Source organism: Eubalaena glacialis, chromosome 7 (genome assembly GCF_028564815.1).
Source record: "Eubalaena glacialis isolate mEubGla1 chromosome 7, mEubGla1.1.hap2.+ XY, whole genome shotgun sequence".
Lineage (NCBI taxonomy): Eukaryota > Metazoa > Chordata > Mammalia > Artiodactyla > Balaenidae > Eubalaena > Eubalaena glacialis.
This window is the reverse complement of record NC_083722.1, coordinates 60,194,881-60,212,683: the sequence shown is the minus strand read 5'-3', so window position 1 is coordinate 60,212,683 and position 17,803 is coordinate 60,194,881. Positions and strand designations below refer to the sequence as shown.

Here is a 17,803-nt window from a genome sequence, read left to right as displayed (position 1 = left end):
ATTATTAATTTACACTGTAAAACTCACAGCATTATAGACTGGAAAAGACCTTGAAGAGCTTAAGAATCAATAAGAAGATGCAACAGAAGACAAGGGAACAGCTGAGGAGTGTTCTTCTTAGGAACTATAAAGTAGTGTAAATCCCTTTTCCAAAAATTAATCTATGTATTATATAATAACCCAATCAAAAGCCAAGATAATTTGACAGAGGAGAGGGACACAGCAGTGAATGACTTTTTTAAAAATTCTAAAATTTATGGCTGGGGTGGTTTACGTTATCAGATGTTAAAACGTATCCTAGAATGACAGATTTTAAAACTTGGGAACAAAGACTGGAATAGACTAGAAAGTACAGAATTGAGCCCAAGTCGATTCAAGAACCAAATAAATGAAATAAAGAGAGCAACCCAGATTAGTGAATGAAAAACAGATTTATAGGTTATCATTATATCATGTTGGGACGACCGAGAAGATATCTAAAAGCAAAGTTAGAGCCCAACTTTCTACCTTCAGCTAAAATAAATAAGGTTAAACATTAAAAAGTACTATAAGAAAAACACAGGTTAAAAATTAATGTATAATTAATTATATTTAGTTTTGTTAGAGAAGTAGAATTTTCTAATGAACCAGACATAAGGAAAAAACATGACTGATAAATTTAAAGATAAGCTTTATATTGTGTAAATAAAGTCAAGGCGTGAAAAGCTAGAAAAAATATTTGCAACACAGAAAGAAGGTCAATACTCTTTATATACATAAAAAATGCCTTTACATGAATAACAAAATAGCAGAACTTCTCTCTCAAGGCAGCTGACTAGACCTGTATGTTTATCTCTCCATCCTTCCCAAATTCCACTGAAATGACCAAAAACAAAAAACACCACACACATGCAAATAATTTTAAAATACACAGTAGTGCTGAGAAGCTGGAAAGAGCAACAGCAACAACCTATAGCCATGAGGGATTCCTGGGAGACATGTGGGAACAAACTAAGGATAAGCAATGGGGTTTCCAGTCTTCAGCCCTGGAGATGAAAACAGAGGACCATCAAAAAGGGGAATTTCTAAGCAGACGCTCAGAAAAATTCAAAGATTAAAGGTAACAGCAGAAGTGGGCAAAGGAATGAGCCAAGGATAATCCGATAAGGACTAAATTTAAAGACTTAGAGAGCTGTCAAGTTAATCATTCTCTCCATATCCCCTCTAGCAGTTACTTCTGGAAACAGTCTCCAAGATAAAGCTTCAAGACTTCCAGATGCTTCAACAAGCTATTTGCACACCTCATAACAAAGCCCAAGCAGCCACACTGCCCCCAATGCCCCTTCTACCCCATTAATAATTCCTTTCCTCTGAGAAAAAGACACTAGATGTAGGTCATGTGGTGAAAACCTGCATTCGCTGCTGGGGGCACAGGGATTCTCACTTAGGCTGAGCAAACAGTCTCCAACCATCTCATCTACAATTACAAATCGACTATCATGAATCACCAAATGATTGAGGAAAACAGCCGTATAGAAGCAACAGACTCAACAAGCAGAAGTGGTCTCTTTGTAAACTAAGAAAAGTTTAAATACGATTGACCTCTGAACAACACAGGGGTTAGGAGCACCTCTGACCCTCTGAGGTTGAAAATCCGAGTATAACTTATAGTCAGCCAACCTCGGATCATGTGATACTGCAGTATTTGCTATTGAAAATAACCCACCTGTAAATGGAACCAGGCAATTCAAACCTGTGTTGTTCAAGGGTCAACTGTATACCCGAGTCTTAAAGTGATTCAATAAAAAAGCAATCAGACTACAAAGTAAAAGAATGACAAAATGTTGGAAATTAAAACTATCAAAGCCAAAATAAAAATTCAGCAGTTGGGCTGAAGAGCAGAACATACTCAACTGAAAACCACCTGAATTTGGGCTGGAAGTGTTATTGTCCTGGAACTCTGCAAAAGAACAAAGAAACGGAAAGTATAAAAGAAAAGTTAGGAGATACTGAAGACAGTTTAATCTCTTCTGGAACTTCTATTGAATGAAGGTTATTTTTTGAAAGAGAAAACAGAAAAAAAACAGATGCAGGAAATACAAGGAATTTCCCTGCACTGAAGACAGATTTGAATATTAGTTATAAAGGGCCCAACAAGTACTGGGAAAGATGAATTTTAAAATGCCCTTCTGGATTCATAGTGGTAAAGCATATGATCTCTAAAGAAGGGGAGAAAATTCCAAAAGCTTTCAGGGAGATTTTTTTTTTTAATTTGGTTACTTAAAAGGAAATTTAAAAAAAAAAAAAAAGGAAGTGAGAACCTGATTCCCCCAGAAGAGTGGGTTTGAAGCCTAGTAAAACAAGCCTTTGACTTAAATACTATAAAGCTCACAGTTTACTGCAACTGATGCAAAGGACATGTTCTCAGCAGGGAACATCTGGCTAGAGCTGTCCTGAGAGAGGGGTTTCAAGGTCTTCCTGATTTCTCCCAGGCTGGAATGAGGGCGTTCAGCCTGCCCAGGCACAGATCCCACCAGGACTCAGGCAACTCCAGGTGGAGGCTTAACAATCTTTTACTCCCAACCACATCAACCTGATGCTACAGTATAATTACCTCATATGGTTGCGAAACTGCCTTTCATGAGCCATTTCACCCTGATATAGTAACAACATTCCACCTACAATTTCTTGCTACACCATCAACACCAGCTTTCTACATTCTCATAGGTAATTTAATGTGCAAGGCATCATTCATGCAAGGTTGTACTGCAACTGAATCTGTGGGAATGGCAATCACGAGACCAAGGGGGGTGGGGGGCACTGAAGCTTACAGGCCTGTCCAGGGACTACCAGACGATCAGGTCTCTTATTAACACCACCAGATGCTAGAAGACAATGAAGCAACATCTTCAAAGAATTAATGAAAAGAAATTTTAAGACCTACAATTTTATACCAACCAAATTATTCAAGTATAAAGGTAAAAGAAAGATGTTATTAGATGTGCAAGGATTCAAAAAATTCAACACCTTCAAACCCTTGCTAAAAGAATTACTCAAGGAGGTACTTCAAAAGTGAAAAATAAACCAAGAAAGCAAATAACACAAAAAAGAGCATGAAAAAAATTAAACCTGTAGTCATCAAAATAGTTGTTTGGTAATATGGGTGGAAAGTTTCAGACAACTAGCAACTAATTATTCCTAAGAAATCATTTTTTCAAAAGGTAGCCCAGGGATTGTAAAATGGTGCATTCACTTTGGAAACCAGTCTGGCAGTTCCTCGTACAGTTAAATATAAAGTTATCACACAATCCAGCAATTCCACTCCTAGGAATACATCCAAGAGAAATGAAAATATATGTCTACATAAAAACTTGTACATAAGCCTTCCCTGGTGGCGCAGTGGATAAGAATTTGCCTGCCAGTGCAGGGGACACAGGTTCGATCCCTGGTCCAGGAAGATCCCACATGCCACGGAGCAACTAAGCCCGTGCGCCACATCTACTGAGCCTGTGCGCCTAGAGCCTGTGCTCCGCAACAAGAGAAGCCACCGCAATGAGAAGCCCGTGCGCCGCAACGAAGAGTAGCCCCTGCTCGCCACAACTAGAGAAAGCCCGCGTGCAGCCACGAGGACCCAACACAGCCAAAAATAAATAAAATAAAAATTTTGGGCTTCCCTGGTGGCGCAGTGGTTGAGAATCTGCCTGCCAATGCAGGGGACACGGGTTCGAGCCCTGGTCTGGGAGGATCCCACAAGCCGCGGAGCAACTAGGCCCGTGAGCCACAACTACTGAGTCTGCGCATCTGGAGCCTGTGCTCCACAACAAGAGAGGCCGCGACGGTGAGAGGCCCGCGCACCGCGATGAAGAGTGGCCCCCACTCGCCGCAACTAGAGAAAGCCCTCGCACAGAAACGAAGACCCAACACACCCAAAAATAAATAAATAAATAAATAAATTTATTAAAAAAAAAAAAAAAAAACTTGTACATAAATGTTCTTAGCAGCATTACCAATAGCTAAAAGGTGAAAACAACCCAAATGTCCATGAACTCATGAATGGATAGATAAAATGTAGCCACACAATGAAATAATATTTGGCAATAAAAAGAAATGAAGTACTGATTCATGCTTCAACATGTATGAACCTTGAAAATATTAGGCTAAGTGAAAGAAGACAGTCACAAAAGATCACATATTGTGGGATTCCATTTATATGAGATGTCCAAAATAGGCAAATTTTATAGAGACAGAATGTAGAATTAGTGATAGCATAGGGAGAGTTGTGGGGAAATGGAGAATGACTGCTAATGGGTATGGGGTTTCTTTCTGGGACGATGAAAATATTCTAAAATTGATTATGGTGATGGTTGCACAACTCTGTGAATATTCCAAAAGCCACTGAGTTGTACACTTTAAGTGGGTAAACTGTATGGTACATGAATTATATCTCAATAAAGGTTATTAAAAAAAACAAAAAATTGTCTAGCACAAAGTGCATGGTGAGGAATAGGTAAGTGTTATCTCTTGAATGGAATGTGGTTACACATCTTAATTCTGTGGGTAGTTAGAAAAATATGTATAAATATTCTGGGTAGATTTTTAAAAGTAACTTCAAACAAAATAGAAATGGAATTTATAACTTTCAATCACTAGAGGAAAAAATAAGGAAAACCAAGAATTCTAAATAAGTTATCACAATAAATATGAATGTGTTAAAAATTTCCATATTGAAAGACAAATTCTCACTCGGTATAGAACTAAAATCTAGTTATATGATCAATACAGAAGATATAACCAGATGACAAAAAGGAAGAAAATTAAAGGTAGGGTTTCCTTTGAGGAGATAAAAATGTTCCAGAACTAGATAGACGTGATCACACAACATTGTGAATGTACTAAATGCCATTCAATTGTTCATTTTAAAATAGTTAATTTTATAGACATACCTCATTTCATTGCACTTTGATTTAATGCACTTCAAAGATACTGTGTTTTTTACAAATTGAAGGCTTGGGGCAACCCTGCATCAAACAAGTCTTATTGGCACCATTTTTCTAATAGCATTTGCTCACTTTGTGTCTCTGTCACATTTGTTAATTCTCGCAATATTTCAAACTTTTTCATTATGTTAAGGAGGGTTTTTTGTTTGTTTTTTAAATTAATTAATTAATTTTACTTTTTTGGCTGCGTTGGGTCTTTGTTGCTGCGCGAGGGCTTTTTTCTAGTTGTGGTGAGCAGGGGATACTCTTCGTTGTGGTGCGTGGACTTCTCATTGTGGTGGCTTCTCTTGTTGCAGAGCATGGGCTCTAGGTACGCCGGCTTCAGTAGTTGCAGCACGTGGGCTCAGTAGTTGTGGCGGGCTCTAGAGCACAGGCTCAGTTGTTGTGGCACATGGGCTTAGTTGCTCCATGGCATGTGGGATCTTCCCGGACCAGGGCTCGAACCCGTGTCTCCTGCATTGGCAGGCAGATTCTTAATCACTGCACCACCAGGGAAGTCCCAATCTTTTTCATTATTATTACATTTGTTATGGTGATCTGTGATCAGTGATCTCTGATGATACTATTGTAATTGTTTTGGGGCGCCATGAACCCAGTCCATGTAAGACGGTGAACTTAATCGATTGCTGAAATGACAACAGAGGACTTAGAATATTACATAAACTTAGTTGATAAAGCAGTGGTGGGGTTTGTGAGGATTGACTCCAATTTTGAAAGAAGTTCTACTGTGGGTCAAAATGCTATCACACAGCACTGCATGCTATAGAGAAATCATTCATGAAAGGAAGAGTCAATTGATGAGGCAAACTTCACTGCTGTCTTGTTTTAAGAAACTGCCGCAGCCTCCCCAACCTTCAGCAGCCACCGCCCTGATCAGTCAGCAGCATCAACATCCAGGCAAGACCCTCCACCAGCAAAAAGATTAGGACTTACTGAAGGCTCAGGTGATGGTTAACATTTTTTAGCAACAAAGTATTTTTAGTTAAGGTATGTACATTTGTTTTTTGAGATGTAATGCTATTATACACATAATAGCTTACAGTATAGTGTAAACATAACTTTTATATGCACTTGGAAACCCAAGAATTCATGTGAGTAGCTTTATTTTGATATTTGCTTTATTGTGGTGGTCTGGAACCACAATATCTCTGAGGTATGTTATGTGAATCTCACTTCAATTAAAAAGGGACAAGAACATATCAGATAAATGCTAGCCAAAAAAAGCTGGGGTGGGTGGCAGTATTAAAATCAGACAAAATAGAACACAGCAAAGTGATCTACAAGGCTGGTCTTATATATGAACATAGACACAAAACCCTCAGATATGATACTAACAAATCAAATCCAAGAGTTAAAAAAAAGTCTTAAAATCCACTAGTTTATTAAAAGAATACCTTATAGCTAAATAGAGATTATCCTAGGAGTACAACAATGATTCAACATCGGATTTCCTAATACAATTCACTCCATTAGCAAATAGAAAGAAACAAAAACCTGTATGATCACCTAATAAAAAGGTACCCCCCCCAGCCAAATCCTATCTCCCCAATTCAACAACCATTCCTGATTAAAATAGTTACACAGTTAAACCTACCTTCCTTAATTCAATAAAGAATATCTACCAGAACCTACAGTAAAACCTGTATTATCATTAAAGCATTAGAAACACCGCAGTTAAAGTTATGAGCCCGCCAAGGATACCCATCTCATCCCAATCATTCAACATTACACTGGCAGTCCTAACCTATGTAATAATGAAAAAAAAAGTATAAATGTAAAAAGGAAAAGAAAACCATCGTTGTTTCACAGATATTACTATAATTTACTTATAAAATAATAAAACTATTAGAACTAATTACTCAAATAAAATGGCTACACACAAGAGTAAAACAAGATAATCAACAGCTTTCTTACAAACCACAAATAGTCAAAAATTGCCAAATCCAATTCATTTTTTTATAAATCCTATTTATCAAATATACTAAGAAGTACATAAAACTCATCTGGAAAAAACTTACGACTTCAAGAGCATCAAATGCCCTTAAATAAATACAGAGATACAATATTCCTAGGTGATAAGATTCAATATCATAAGGACAGCTCTTCAAATTAATTTATAAATTTAATGCAATCTCAATCAAAGTTGTAGTGGAATGTAAGGAACATTGATTTTAAAAATCACCTCTAAGCGTTAGTGTAAGTACACAAGCACAGCAAGAAAGAAAAATTTGTATGATTTACCCTACTGAATATTAAAATGCATGATAAAGCTATATAGTCAATTTGGAAATGACTCAGAAATAGAACAGGGTCAAGAAATAGTTACACATATGTGGGAATATAATATGATTAATGGTGAAACAACTAGCTATGCATTTGGGGGAAAAAAGTGAGATTACATTCTTATCCACACAGAAAGAACTTACAGCTTTAGATGGCAAATTTTTTTAAAAATTATTTTTTTAATTTATGTATTTATTGTATAATTTGTATTTATCAATAAATAAATACACCCCGTGCAGCGTGCGGGATCTCAGTTCCCCGACCAGGGATTGAACCCAGGCCATGGCAGTGAAAGCACTGAATCCTAACCACTGGAGCACCAGAGAACTCCCACTGGTAAATATTTTTAGCATTTAAAGAAACTATATTTTCTTCAAATATTTGTATAATCCTGGGGATAAGGAAGCCATATTTCAGCAAACTAAACCCCGCAAGGCTAAATAAAGGTAACACTCTAGATTTCATGCAAATTAGAAACTTATTTTGATGAAAAATGTCATGAATGATACTAATAACAAATGACAAAAGAAAATTAATACCCATAATACACAGGAAACATAAATCAACAAAAAGCGATATGGAAAAATATCAAGATATTATTAAATGAAAAATAAATTGCAGAATATGTAATACACTCATTCGTGTGTATTTGTTTTATACTACGTGTGTATTTTCAAGTGTACAGAACAAGTGTACAGAAAAATGTGAATGGTAGGGACTTCCCTGGCAGTCCAGTGGTTAGGACTCCGTGCTTCCACTGCAGGGGGCCCAGATTCTATCCCTGGTCAGGGAACTAAGATCCCGCACATCGCAGGGCGCGGCCAAAAAAAGAAAAAGAAAGAAATGTGGAGTGAAGGAGGTAGGTTAGCGGAGACCAGAGACATTCAGTTTTCACTCCATATATACATGATTTTAAATTTATTTGTACAATGAACACACTGCTTTAAGCTTCTGTAATTACATTAATGTTTAAATATATTCTCATTATAAAAAATTTAAACCATACAAAAGATAAGGAGTTAAAAAGCAAACCTCCCTATTCAAACACATCCCCCAAACCATTCTTATTTCCCTCCTGGGAGGTAATTTTCATTAACATCTTTGCTCCCTTTTATATCTCTAAAACATTTTTGAAAGAAAGAAAGAGCCCCGGGATTTCCCTGGTGGTCCAGTAGTTAGGACTCCACGCTTTCACTGCCAAGGGGCCAGGTTCAATCCCTGGTCAGAAAACTATGATCCCAGAAGCCAGGCAGCCGGACCAAAAAAAAAAAAAAAAAAAAAGAGCCCAATTTTTTTAAATGGGTGAAGGAAAAAAAAAAAAACAGGTAGTTACTAAAAGAAAAAAAAATGGCTAATAAGCATATTTAAAATGTTCAATTTTAATAATCACAGGAACACAAATAAAAACCATTTGCTTTCTGTGTGAAGTCAGACAAAGACAAATATATGATATCACTTATATGTGGAATCTAAAAAAATGGTACAAATGAACTTATTTACAAAACAGAAACAGAGTCACAGATGTAGAAAACAAACTTATGGTTGGGGCGGGGTATAAATTGGGAGTTTGGGATTGACATATACACACTACTATATATAAAATAGGTAACTAATAAGGACCTACTGTATAGCACAGCCAACTCCACTCAATACTCTCTAATGACCTATATGGGAAAAGAATCTAAAAAAGAGTGGAGGGCTTCCCTGGTGGCGCAGTGGTTGAGAGTCTGCCTGCCAATGCGGGGGGCGCGGGTTCGGGCCCTGGTCTGGGAGGATCCCGCATGCCGCGGAGCGACTGGGCCCGTGAGCCACAACTGCTGAGCCTGCGCTTCTGGAGCCTGTGCTCCGCAGCAGGAGAGGCCACGATAGTGAGAGGCCCTCACACCGTGATGAAGAGTGGCCCCCGCTTGCCCCAACTAGAGAAAGCCCTCGCAAAAAAAAAAAAAAAAAGAGTGGAGATATGCATAACTGATTCACTTTGTTGTACACCTGAAATTAACACAACATTGTAAATCAACTCTACTCCAATAAAATTTTTTTTTAAGTTTGCTTTTTTTCACATGTGCAGGGCTCCCCTGAATATTAGCTGATGGTCTGCCTGGTGGGTGTCTATGCCAAGTCAGTTTTTATTAATCTGAACATCTCCCACCCCAAGAAAACGAGCAAATATTAAAAGTTTGAGCATTTGCAGAAACAAACCCTGTCAAACACCGAAACACCACTGGAGGGAATGCAAATCAGTTTAAACCTTTCTGTACAACTTGGCAGTAATATCAAAAGGCTTGAAAACACATAAGCCAACCCCACCCCATCCCCTACACACACACACACACACACACACACACACACACACACAAAACTATTAGAACTAATAAATGAGGTCAGCAAAGTTGTAAGATACAAGGTCAAGGATACAGAACTCAGTTGGATTTCTATGATCTAGCAATGAACAATTTGAAAATGAAATTAAGAAAATAATTCCATCTTCAATAGCATCAAAAAGAATAAAATACTTAGGAATAAATTAACAAAAGAAATGCAAGACATGTATGCAGAAGACTATAAAACATTCATAAAAAAATTAGAGAAGATCTAAATAAATGGAAAGACATCCCATGTTCATGAATTGGAAAACAATTTTTTTAAGGCGGCAATACTCCCCAAATTGATCTACAGGTTGAACACAATCCATATTAAAATCCCAGTTGCCGGGGCTTCCCTGGTGGCGCAGTGGTTAAGAATCTGCCTGCCAATGCAGGGGACACGGGTTTGAGCTCTGGTCCGGGAAGATCCCACATGCCACGGAGCAACTAAGCCCGTGCGCCACAGCTACTGAGCCTGCGCTCTAGAGCCCGTGAGCCACAACTACTGAGCCTGCGTGCCACAACTACTGAAGCCCACGTGCCTAGAGTCCACGCTCCACAACAAGAGAAGCCACCGCAATGAGAAGCCTACGCACCTCAACGAAGAGTAGCCCCCACTCACCACAACTAGAGAAAGCCTGCACGCAGCAACGAAGACCCAATGCAGCCAAAAATAAATAAATTTATATATAAAAAAAGAAAAATTTGTTTAAAAAAAAAAAAAATCCCAGCTGCCCTTTCTGCAGAAATTGGCAACGTGACACTAAAATTCAAGGAAGGGCTTGTATTTGGAAATACAAACCAAAACCACTATGAGATACCACTTCATACCTTGTAGGATGATTAGAATCAAAAAGAAAATAAATCTTGGTGAGGATGTGGAGAAATTGGAACACTCATATTGCTGTTGGGATTGTAAATTAGTGCAGCCACTTTGGAAGCAGTCTAGCAGTGCCTCGAAATATTAAACAAAGAGTTACCATATGATCCAGCCATCCCTTCCCAGGTAAATGCCCAAGAGAACTGAAAACTATGTCCACAGAAAAACTTGTACATGAAGGTTCACAGTAGCATATTCATAATAGTCAAAATTTGGAAACAACCCAAATGTCCATCAACTGACGAATGGATAAACAAAATGTTATATATATATAATACAATGAAATATTATTTGGCAACTAAAGGAATGAAGTACTGAAACATACTACAGCCTGGATGACCCTTGAAAACATTATGCTAAGTAAAAGAAGCCAGACAGAAAGGGCCACATATTATAGGATTCCATTTACAAAGAAATGACCAGGATAGACAAATCCATAGAGGTAGAAAGTAGATTAGTGGTTACCAAGGGCTGAGGCCAGGGGAGACCAAGGAGTGACTGGTAACAGGTACAGGTTTCTTTCTGCAGTGACAAAAATGTTCTAAAATCAGTAGTGAAAGCTGTACAAATGTGAATATCCTAAAAATCCCTAAATTGTACACTTTTATAAGATCAACTTTTTGTGAATGATATCTCAATAAAGCTGCTTTTTAAACACGGCTATGCCCAAACTCATAGAACTCTACACTAAAAAGGGTAAATTTTACTGTATACCTCTATAAATTTGACTTTAAAGAAGATTCATATACCCTGTTACTCAATTCTAAGTACTCATCTGTAGAAAACATTAAAGACCATCCAGAAAGATGTAGCTTAAAGAATGTTTGTTACAACATTGTTACAGAAAAGAAAGAAACCTAAACTGAGTAGCAGGAACCTGGATACTTATGGAATACTAGATGGTCTTTAAGAATGCCAGGAGAGCGCTTCCTTGGTGGCGCAGTGGTTAAGAATCCGCCTGCCAATACAGGGGACACGGGTTGTAGCCCTGGTCCAGGAAGATCCCACATGCCGCGGAGCAACTAAGTCCGTGAGCTACAACTACTGAGCCCGCATGCCACAACTACTGAAGCCCGTGCGCCTACAACCCATGCTCCACAAGAGAAGCCCGCGCACCGCAACGAAGAGCAGCCCCTACTTGCCGCAACTAGAAGAAAACCCACGGCGCAGCAACGAAGACCCAATCAGCCAAAAATAAATAAATTTAAAAAAAAAAAAAAAAGAATGCCAGAAGAAATTAATCACTGATGGGGAAAGGTAACTTATCAGGTCTCCCCAGAAACTGGCACATTTAGATTGGGTAATCTGAGCAGAGTTTAATAAAGGTCTTATTTAGAAAGCAGGGTGCAGGAAGACCACAAGCCATAGCGCAGTGCCTGGCAAGAGGAAGCGGCTGGGAGTGACCAGTCAGCAGAGCCAGGGAAAACAGCCGAGTGCAGAGGGCTGCCAGACAGCCCGCCCAGAACGGAGGGACACAGCCAGGCTGCTGAGCCCCAGCAGGGAGCCCCAGCAGGGAGGAACCTGCTCCCCTCCCACCTTACAGCTTCCTGCGGGTGCCGGGAGGACATCGGAATCCAGTGGGACATCAGAGGGGACCCTGGACACGATCCGTGCAAGTCAGCCTGCAGGGTGGAGAGCCGGGTGGAGAGTGCATCCAAGTGACAAATGGAAGATGTCCAGCACAGATGGTCACAGCAGTAAACAAGGAGTAGTTTACAAGTGACTACATTTTTAAAAAACTACAGATAAGTAACATACAACCACTTAAGAAACTCTGGAATGGTTTACTCCAAGGAGTAAACAGTGGTTCACCCAGAGTTCCTCAACGGTGGTGCTGTTGTCAGCTGGCAAAGCAATTCTTCATGGTTGGGTACTGTCCCAGGCACTTTAGGACATTAGCCTCCCTGGCCCCCAGGGCACTAAACACCAATAGAAACCTCAGGCATTACAATAACCAAAAATTTCTGAAAAGCCTCCCCACTCCCAGACATGGGTTGGTACCATGCCTGATAGTAACCACCGTGGGGGTGAGAATTAAAGGGTTTTTTTTTTCTTACTTGCATTTTTATAATTTTTCTACCAAGACTAGGTATTGTTTTTGTGAAGTAGAAAAAATACGTTCACTATTCTTTAAAAAGAACTCAACAGAATAGAATAATTTAGATTCCAGCTCTCGGGAAACCCTATTTTGTCCTTCCCCTAAGTTTGCTCATGACAGTAAGTAAATGAAAGGCGATCTGACATTATTACACGGATGACATAACTCATTTTGAAGTCACCAATAACAGGAAGGGTGAGATTAACTCATCTTCTGACAAATCACTTTTATTCTTCATATACTCATAACTGTTATGAGATCACAGCATCCTATGAGTCACAGGTCAAGTACTAGATTGCTTCCAGTTTGTTATAAAACTTTAAAAGGAAGGAAACCATTACAATTTGGTTTCTACACGGTGTTTCATTGGCACAGCCTAGAGTATTTTAGCAGGTTGAGCTATTACCACTCACCCCTGTGAGAAAGCCAGGGCAAGGGATTTTGACAACAGATTTGGGGAAACATTGTGTTTTGTTCTCTATTACTTCCCCCAGGCTCAAGCGGGGAGTCAGGTTCTTAGTAATTCTTTGTCTCAGTATTTTATATTTTCAAGGCAGAAAGTAGCATTCTTCTGGGGGCGGGTCTAACTTAATCTCAGGGCTGGAAGTGTAATAGTTTGAAACCGCCCTGCCCCCATCCTGGGATAAAGAAGTAGTGGTACCATTTTTCACTAAGTTCAAGAAACCATCCATTGTAAGCTGCATCCTGACCCAGATATTAAAACATGAACAAAAAACAATCTTGGATCAATAAAACATAGTATACCATTTAGGGTGATCCTTAACATTTTTAATTTTAAAAGTTCTTCTAATGTAAAAAAATATTTTTAGTTTAATAGGCTCACATTACTGATGACAGTTTAAATTAATACAACTTTGGGGAAAGATAACTTCAGGATATGTATCAAAACAGAATATGTACATTTGTGTACCCTTTGACACATCAATATATACTTTAAGGAACTTTCCCTCAAGAAAGTCAACTGGAGGGTTTCCCTGGTGGCGCAGTGGTTAAGAATCCACCTGCCAATGCAGGGGACACGGGTTTGAGCCCTGGTCCGGGAAGATCCCACATGCCGCGGAGCAGCTAAGCCCATGCGCCACAACTACTGAGCCCGTGTGCCACAACTACTGAAGCCCTCATGCCTAGAGCCCGTGCTCCGCAACAAGAGAAGCCACCGCAATGAGAAGCCCACGCACCCCAATGAAGAGTGGCAACCGCTCGCCGCAGCTAGAGAAAGCCTGTGCGCAGCAACGAAGACCCAATGCAGCCAAAAATAAATAAATGAATAAATAAAATTAATTAATTAAAAAAAAGAAAAGAAAGTCACTGGAAAAGTGTGGAAAGAGAGGGAAAAACAGGAAGATTGCTACACCACTGGCTATACTAGTAAAACCTAGAACATGTTAGTTTTAAAACAGAAAGCTGAGGAAATCAAATATAGTACTTCTATATGACAGAAAACTGTAATAATGCAAGAGATCCAAGACCCTGAAAAATGTTCATGGTAAGTAAACACAGCAGTTAACAAATCCATGAGAAAAATTATAATACATGCGTAGGGGAAAAAAAGTATAAAAGGAATTTCAGAAAAAAAACTAAGAAAATGGAAAGATAAAAAATCAAATTTTTAAAAATCTCCTTAAACATCCATGAGATTTCCTGATTGAGAGAACACACCAGGTCCTTAGTATTATGGAAGAAAACGGACTCATATGAAGGCACATCATTATGATGTTACAGATCTCTGGGGAGAAAGAAGATTCTACAAGCTTCCAGAAATGGGGGGGGGAAATCAAGAATTGGAATTTTTTTTAAAGAATTATAAGAGCTAGAAGATAATAGAGGAATACTTTCAAAATTCTGAGGGAAAACAATTTCCAATCTACCATTCTTTACCTAGTCAACCTATTAATTATGTGTAACAGTGGAATCAAGACATTTTGAAAGATACAAATCTCGATTTACACATGCATCCTTTCTCAGGAGACTACCAGAGGCTGTGTGTTCCCCCAGCGGCAGTGAGTCAAGACAGAGAAGGACACAGGTCATGGGAAGGAGGGGGTCCAACCCAGGAGACAGAGGAAGAGAATCTCCAGAGTGACACGCAGGAGATCCCAGGCCATCAGCTGTGGCCAGGTGAGCAGGCTGGGTGGGAGGAGGTCAGTAGCTCCCAGAGAGGATTGGTCAGAAGGATGACCCTGACTGAGTACCAGCTGTCTCTCAGTTTCCTGAGAGGGGATTCAAACAACTAAGGTAAAGTTAGTGTCTAAATATCTAGAGAACTAAAAAACGGAAACAGAATTACAGACTCCAGGGAAAACAAGAAATTGGGCAGAAAAGGAAAAGCACTCACAGACCACTCAGTGGCTCCTCTGTGAACAGTGTTCCCAGTATCCTAAGGTAGCACTGGTTAGTGATGTAACCCAAAGACAGGAAAGGTGTATGTATAATGGGGGTGGGGAAGAAGTGGTCCAAGAGAGCTAAAGCCTCATCTTTCAGAGTGGGAAGCCACTGAATAACATCTACAATTGGCAGGCGGGGGCGGGGGGGGGGGCACGGCTGGAATCAAGAACCAGCATTATAAACACATTATTTAGAGCTCTAAGAGATGTGAACGTGGGTACCTCTGCTATAGCGATGGTGGGGAAAACTTACATTTCCACCCGTAGAACTATGACTCTTTAAAACTTGTGCATGTATAGACGTGTCAAAAATAAAAACCCAACTCTAGTAGTAATAAGGACAACTTTTCTTACATATTTTTCCATGTTTTTCAAAAAACGTATTGAAATCGAAAAGTATACATGCCAACATATCAACAGTGGTTATTTCTAGTAACGGGATTGTGGACCATTTACATTTTTTCTTTCACTTTCCAACTTTCGGAAAAAGTATGTAACATGGAGTTTATTGACCATAAATCAGAAAACAAGAGGTGTTTTACTTTAAGCCTGGTCCACATCCACCCCAGGGCAGAAGCCCCATCTCTGTCATTTTAGCTTCTGCTCGTTCTGCTGGAGCAGGGGAGCCTGCCAACTCCTTCATTCACACAGCAAATATTTGTTGAATTCCTATAAGCCAGGCCCTGCACAGTGATTCCAATACCCCAGCTTTTTATTGGATCTCCTGAAGGCCTCTATGCCAGCTGGGGGAACCAGCTGGGGGAACCAGCTGGGGCATGGGCTAAGCCAACACTTCAAACTCCTCGTGCACTGGATCCACCTGGGATTGATTCAGTTGGTCTGGGTTGGGCTCTGAGACCCTGAAGGAGCAAGCAAGCTAGCTGATGTGCACAGGTTTTGCTGAAGGTTTCTCAGAGGAACCACTGGGGTCCTCAGTCACTTTGGCACCATCATGGCCCCATATAGGCTAGATTTCAATCCCACAAATGTTTAAGTGAAAGTATACGAGATACAGCAAAAGGGGCGCTGCTTAGACAGCTAGAAGGGATGCCCCTTGGCAGTGAAGAGCAGGACCCTGGAGTCAGGCAGGCCTGGGTTTGAATCCCACCTCCACCACCCCCAGGTGCGACCTACTTCCTATCTCTAAGCCTCAGTCTCTTCACATGCAAAATGAGATAATAATTAAAGCTACCTTCACAGGATAGGGTTGTTGTGCGGTACATGAGAGCACGAAGGCATCTAAAGCGCTTGACGAGACCCTGGCACAGGATGAAGACAATAAATGGTGGCCACCACTAGCTGTTAACACGGCCGGCGTCCTTTCTCAGCCACGAAGGGACCTAAGGGGCGATCACTTGACCTCTCAGCCTCCATGTCTTCCTATGGAGAGGAGAAGGCACATTGCCCGGCCTCCTTCCCCGGAACGTTCTGAGTCTTAAACCAGGATGTGCACAGCACCAAACAGGAGACCCTTTGGTCTTCAAAGAGCACCAGACAGGAGACCCTCAGATTTTATTCAGTAAACGTCTCCTGATTCACCTCGATTTTACTACCAGGTAGATAAATTAAGAAAAAGAAAAAGTCTGCTCCTCTCCTCTGATCTTCGTAAAGTTTTGCTTTTAGGGAAAAGGCCACCCAGGTAGAGGGCAGGTAAGGGAGGCACCAGGTGTCCCTGACGCTCATTAACACAAACTCAATGCCCACCAAGCATCCTGCTCCCAGAACACACCACGACCACAGAGAGGGCCCAGCAAGTCGAGTTTCTCTCCAACGGACCTCCCAAGGGTCACGACCCTCTCCCCCAAAAGAGCCCAAGGTGATGGGACCTCGTTCAGAAAGAGGGTCTCTGAGTTTGGCACCTGGGGATGAAGAAGAGGCTGAGCAAAAAGGATTCCTTCGAAGCCCTCCCGAACATGCGAACAAGCTCCCAGGCGAGGAGCACGGCGCGGGGCCCACCTGCGCCCCTGCCCCCGGCCCCGCCCGCCCGGAGGCACTCACGATCTCCGCCACGATGAGGAGTCCGGGCAGGGTGCGGAGGAACTCGCGGTCGTAGGCGAAGCTGCTGCTGGTGGTGGAGAAGTTCTCCGCAAAGGAGCTGGCGGTGGTGGTGACGGTGTGCGAGCGGGCGCGCTGCGGCTCCTCCATCGTCGCGCCCCGGCCGGGCCGGCCCCGCCTCGGGGACCCCCGGCGCGTCGGGGCTGGCCGCGCGGCCCTGAGCCCGGGGACACCGGCGTGGGGGGAGGGGAGCGCGGCGGCGCGGGGACCAGGGTGCGCGGGGGGCACCCGCCGGGATCCGTCCGGCCGCAGTGCGTGTCCGGCGAGTGCGCGGCCGCCCCTGCTCCTAGGCGCCCGGGCTCTCGGCCTGCGCGGGGGCCCCGGAGCAGGAGACCGGGCGAGGGGAGGCCGCCAGCAGCCAAGGGAGGCGGCGGAGGCCGGGCGGAGGGGAGGGGGCGTGGAGAGGGGCGGGCGCGCGGCTGGCGGGGAGAGACCGCCCCGCGGAGGCGCCGCGGAGCGGCGGCCGCTTCACCTGTTGCGGGGCTCGCAGCCGGGAGGGCGCGCTGGCGCGCGCGGGGCGGCGGGCTGCACGGGGAGTTGAGGGAGGGAGGGAGGGCTTGGGGAGTCGGGGGAGGGAGGGCGGGGGTCGCGGCCGCTCCGCCAGGCCCCGCCTCCCGGGGGCGGGCCGCCGTTAACCTGTCTCCTTCCACCTGGCGGCGGCCAGCCCTGGGTCCGTGGACCCCGGGGAGAGCCAGGCCTCCGGGCCCTGCGGCTCCCGGAATGGAGGGGGGTGGGGAGGGGCC

The 17,803-nt window shown here is 42.2% G+C and overlaps 1 protein-coding gene across 1 annotated transcript in view; it reads right to left on the bottom strand.

Moving 5' to 3' along the window:
- Nucleotides 1-17,531, bottom strand: part of CMTM8 (CKLF like MARVEL transmembrane domain containing 8) — a 90,310-nt gene extending 72,779 nt beyond the window's left edge. Inside the window, exon 1 of the mRNA XM_061195225.1 lies at nucleotides 17,004-17,531. Coding sequence (XP_061051208.1) covers nucleotides 17,004-17,150 — 147 coding nt within the window. The 5' untranslated portion in view covers nucleotides 17,151-17,531. The remainder of the gene's footprint in view (nucleotides 1-17,003) is intronic.
- Nucleotides 17,532-17,803: the final 272 nt, after the last annotated feature.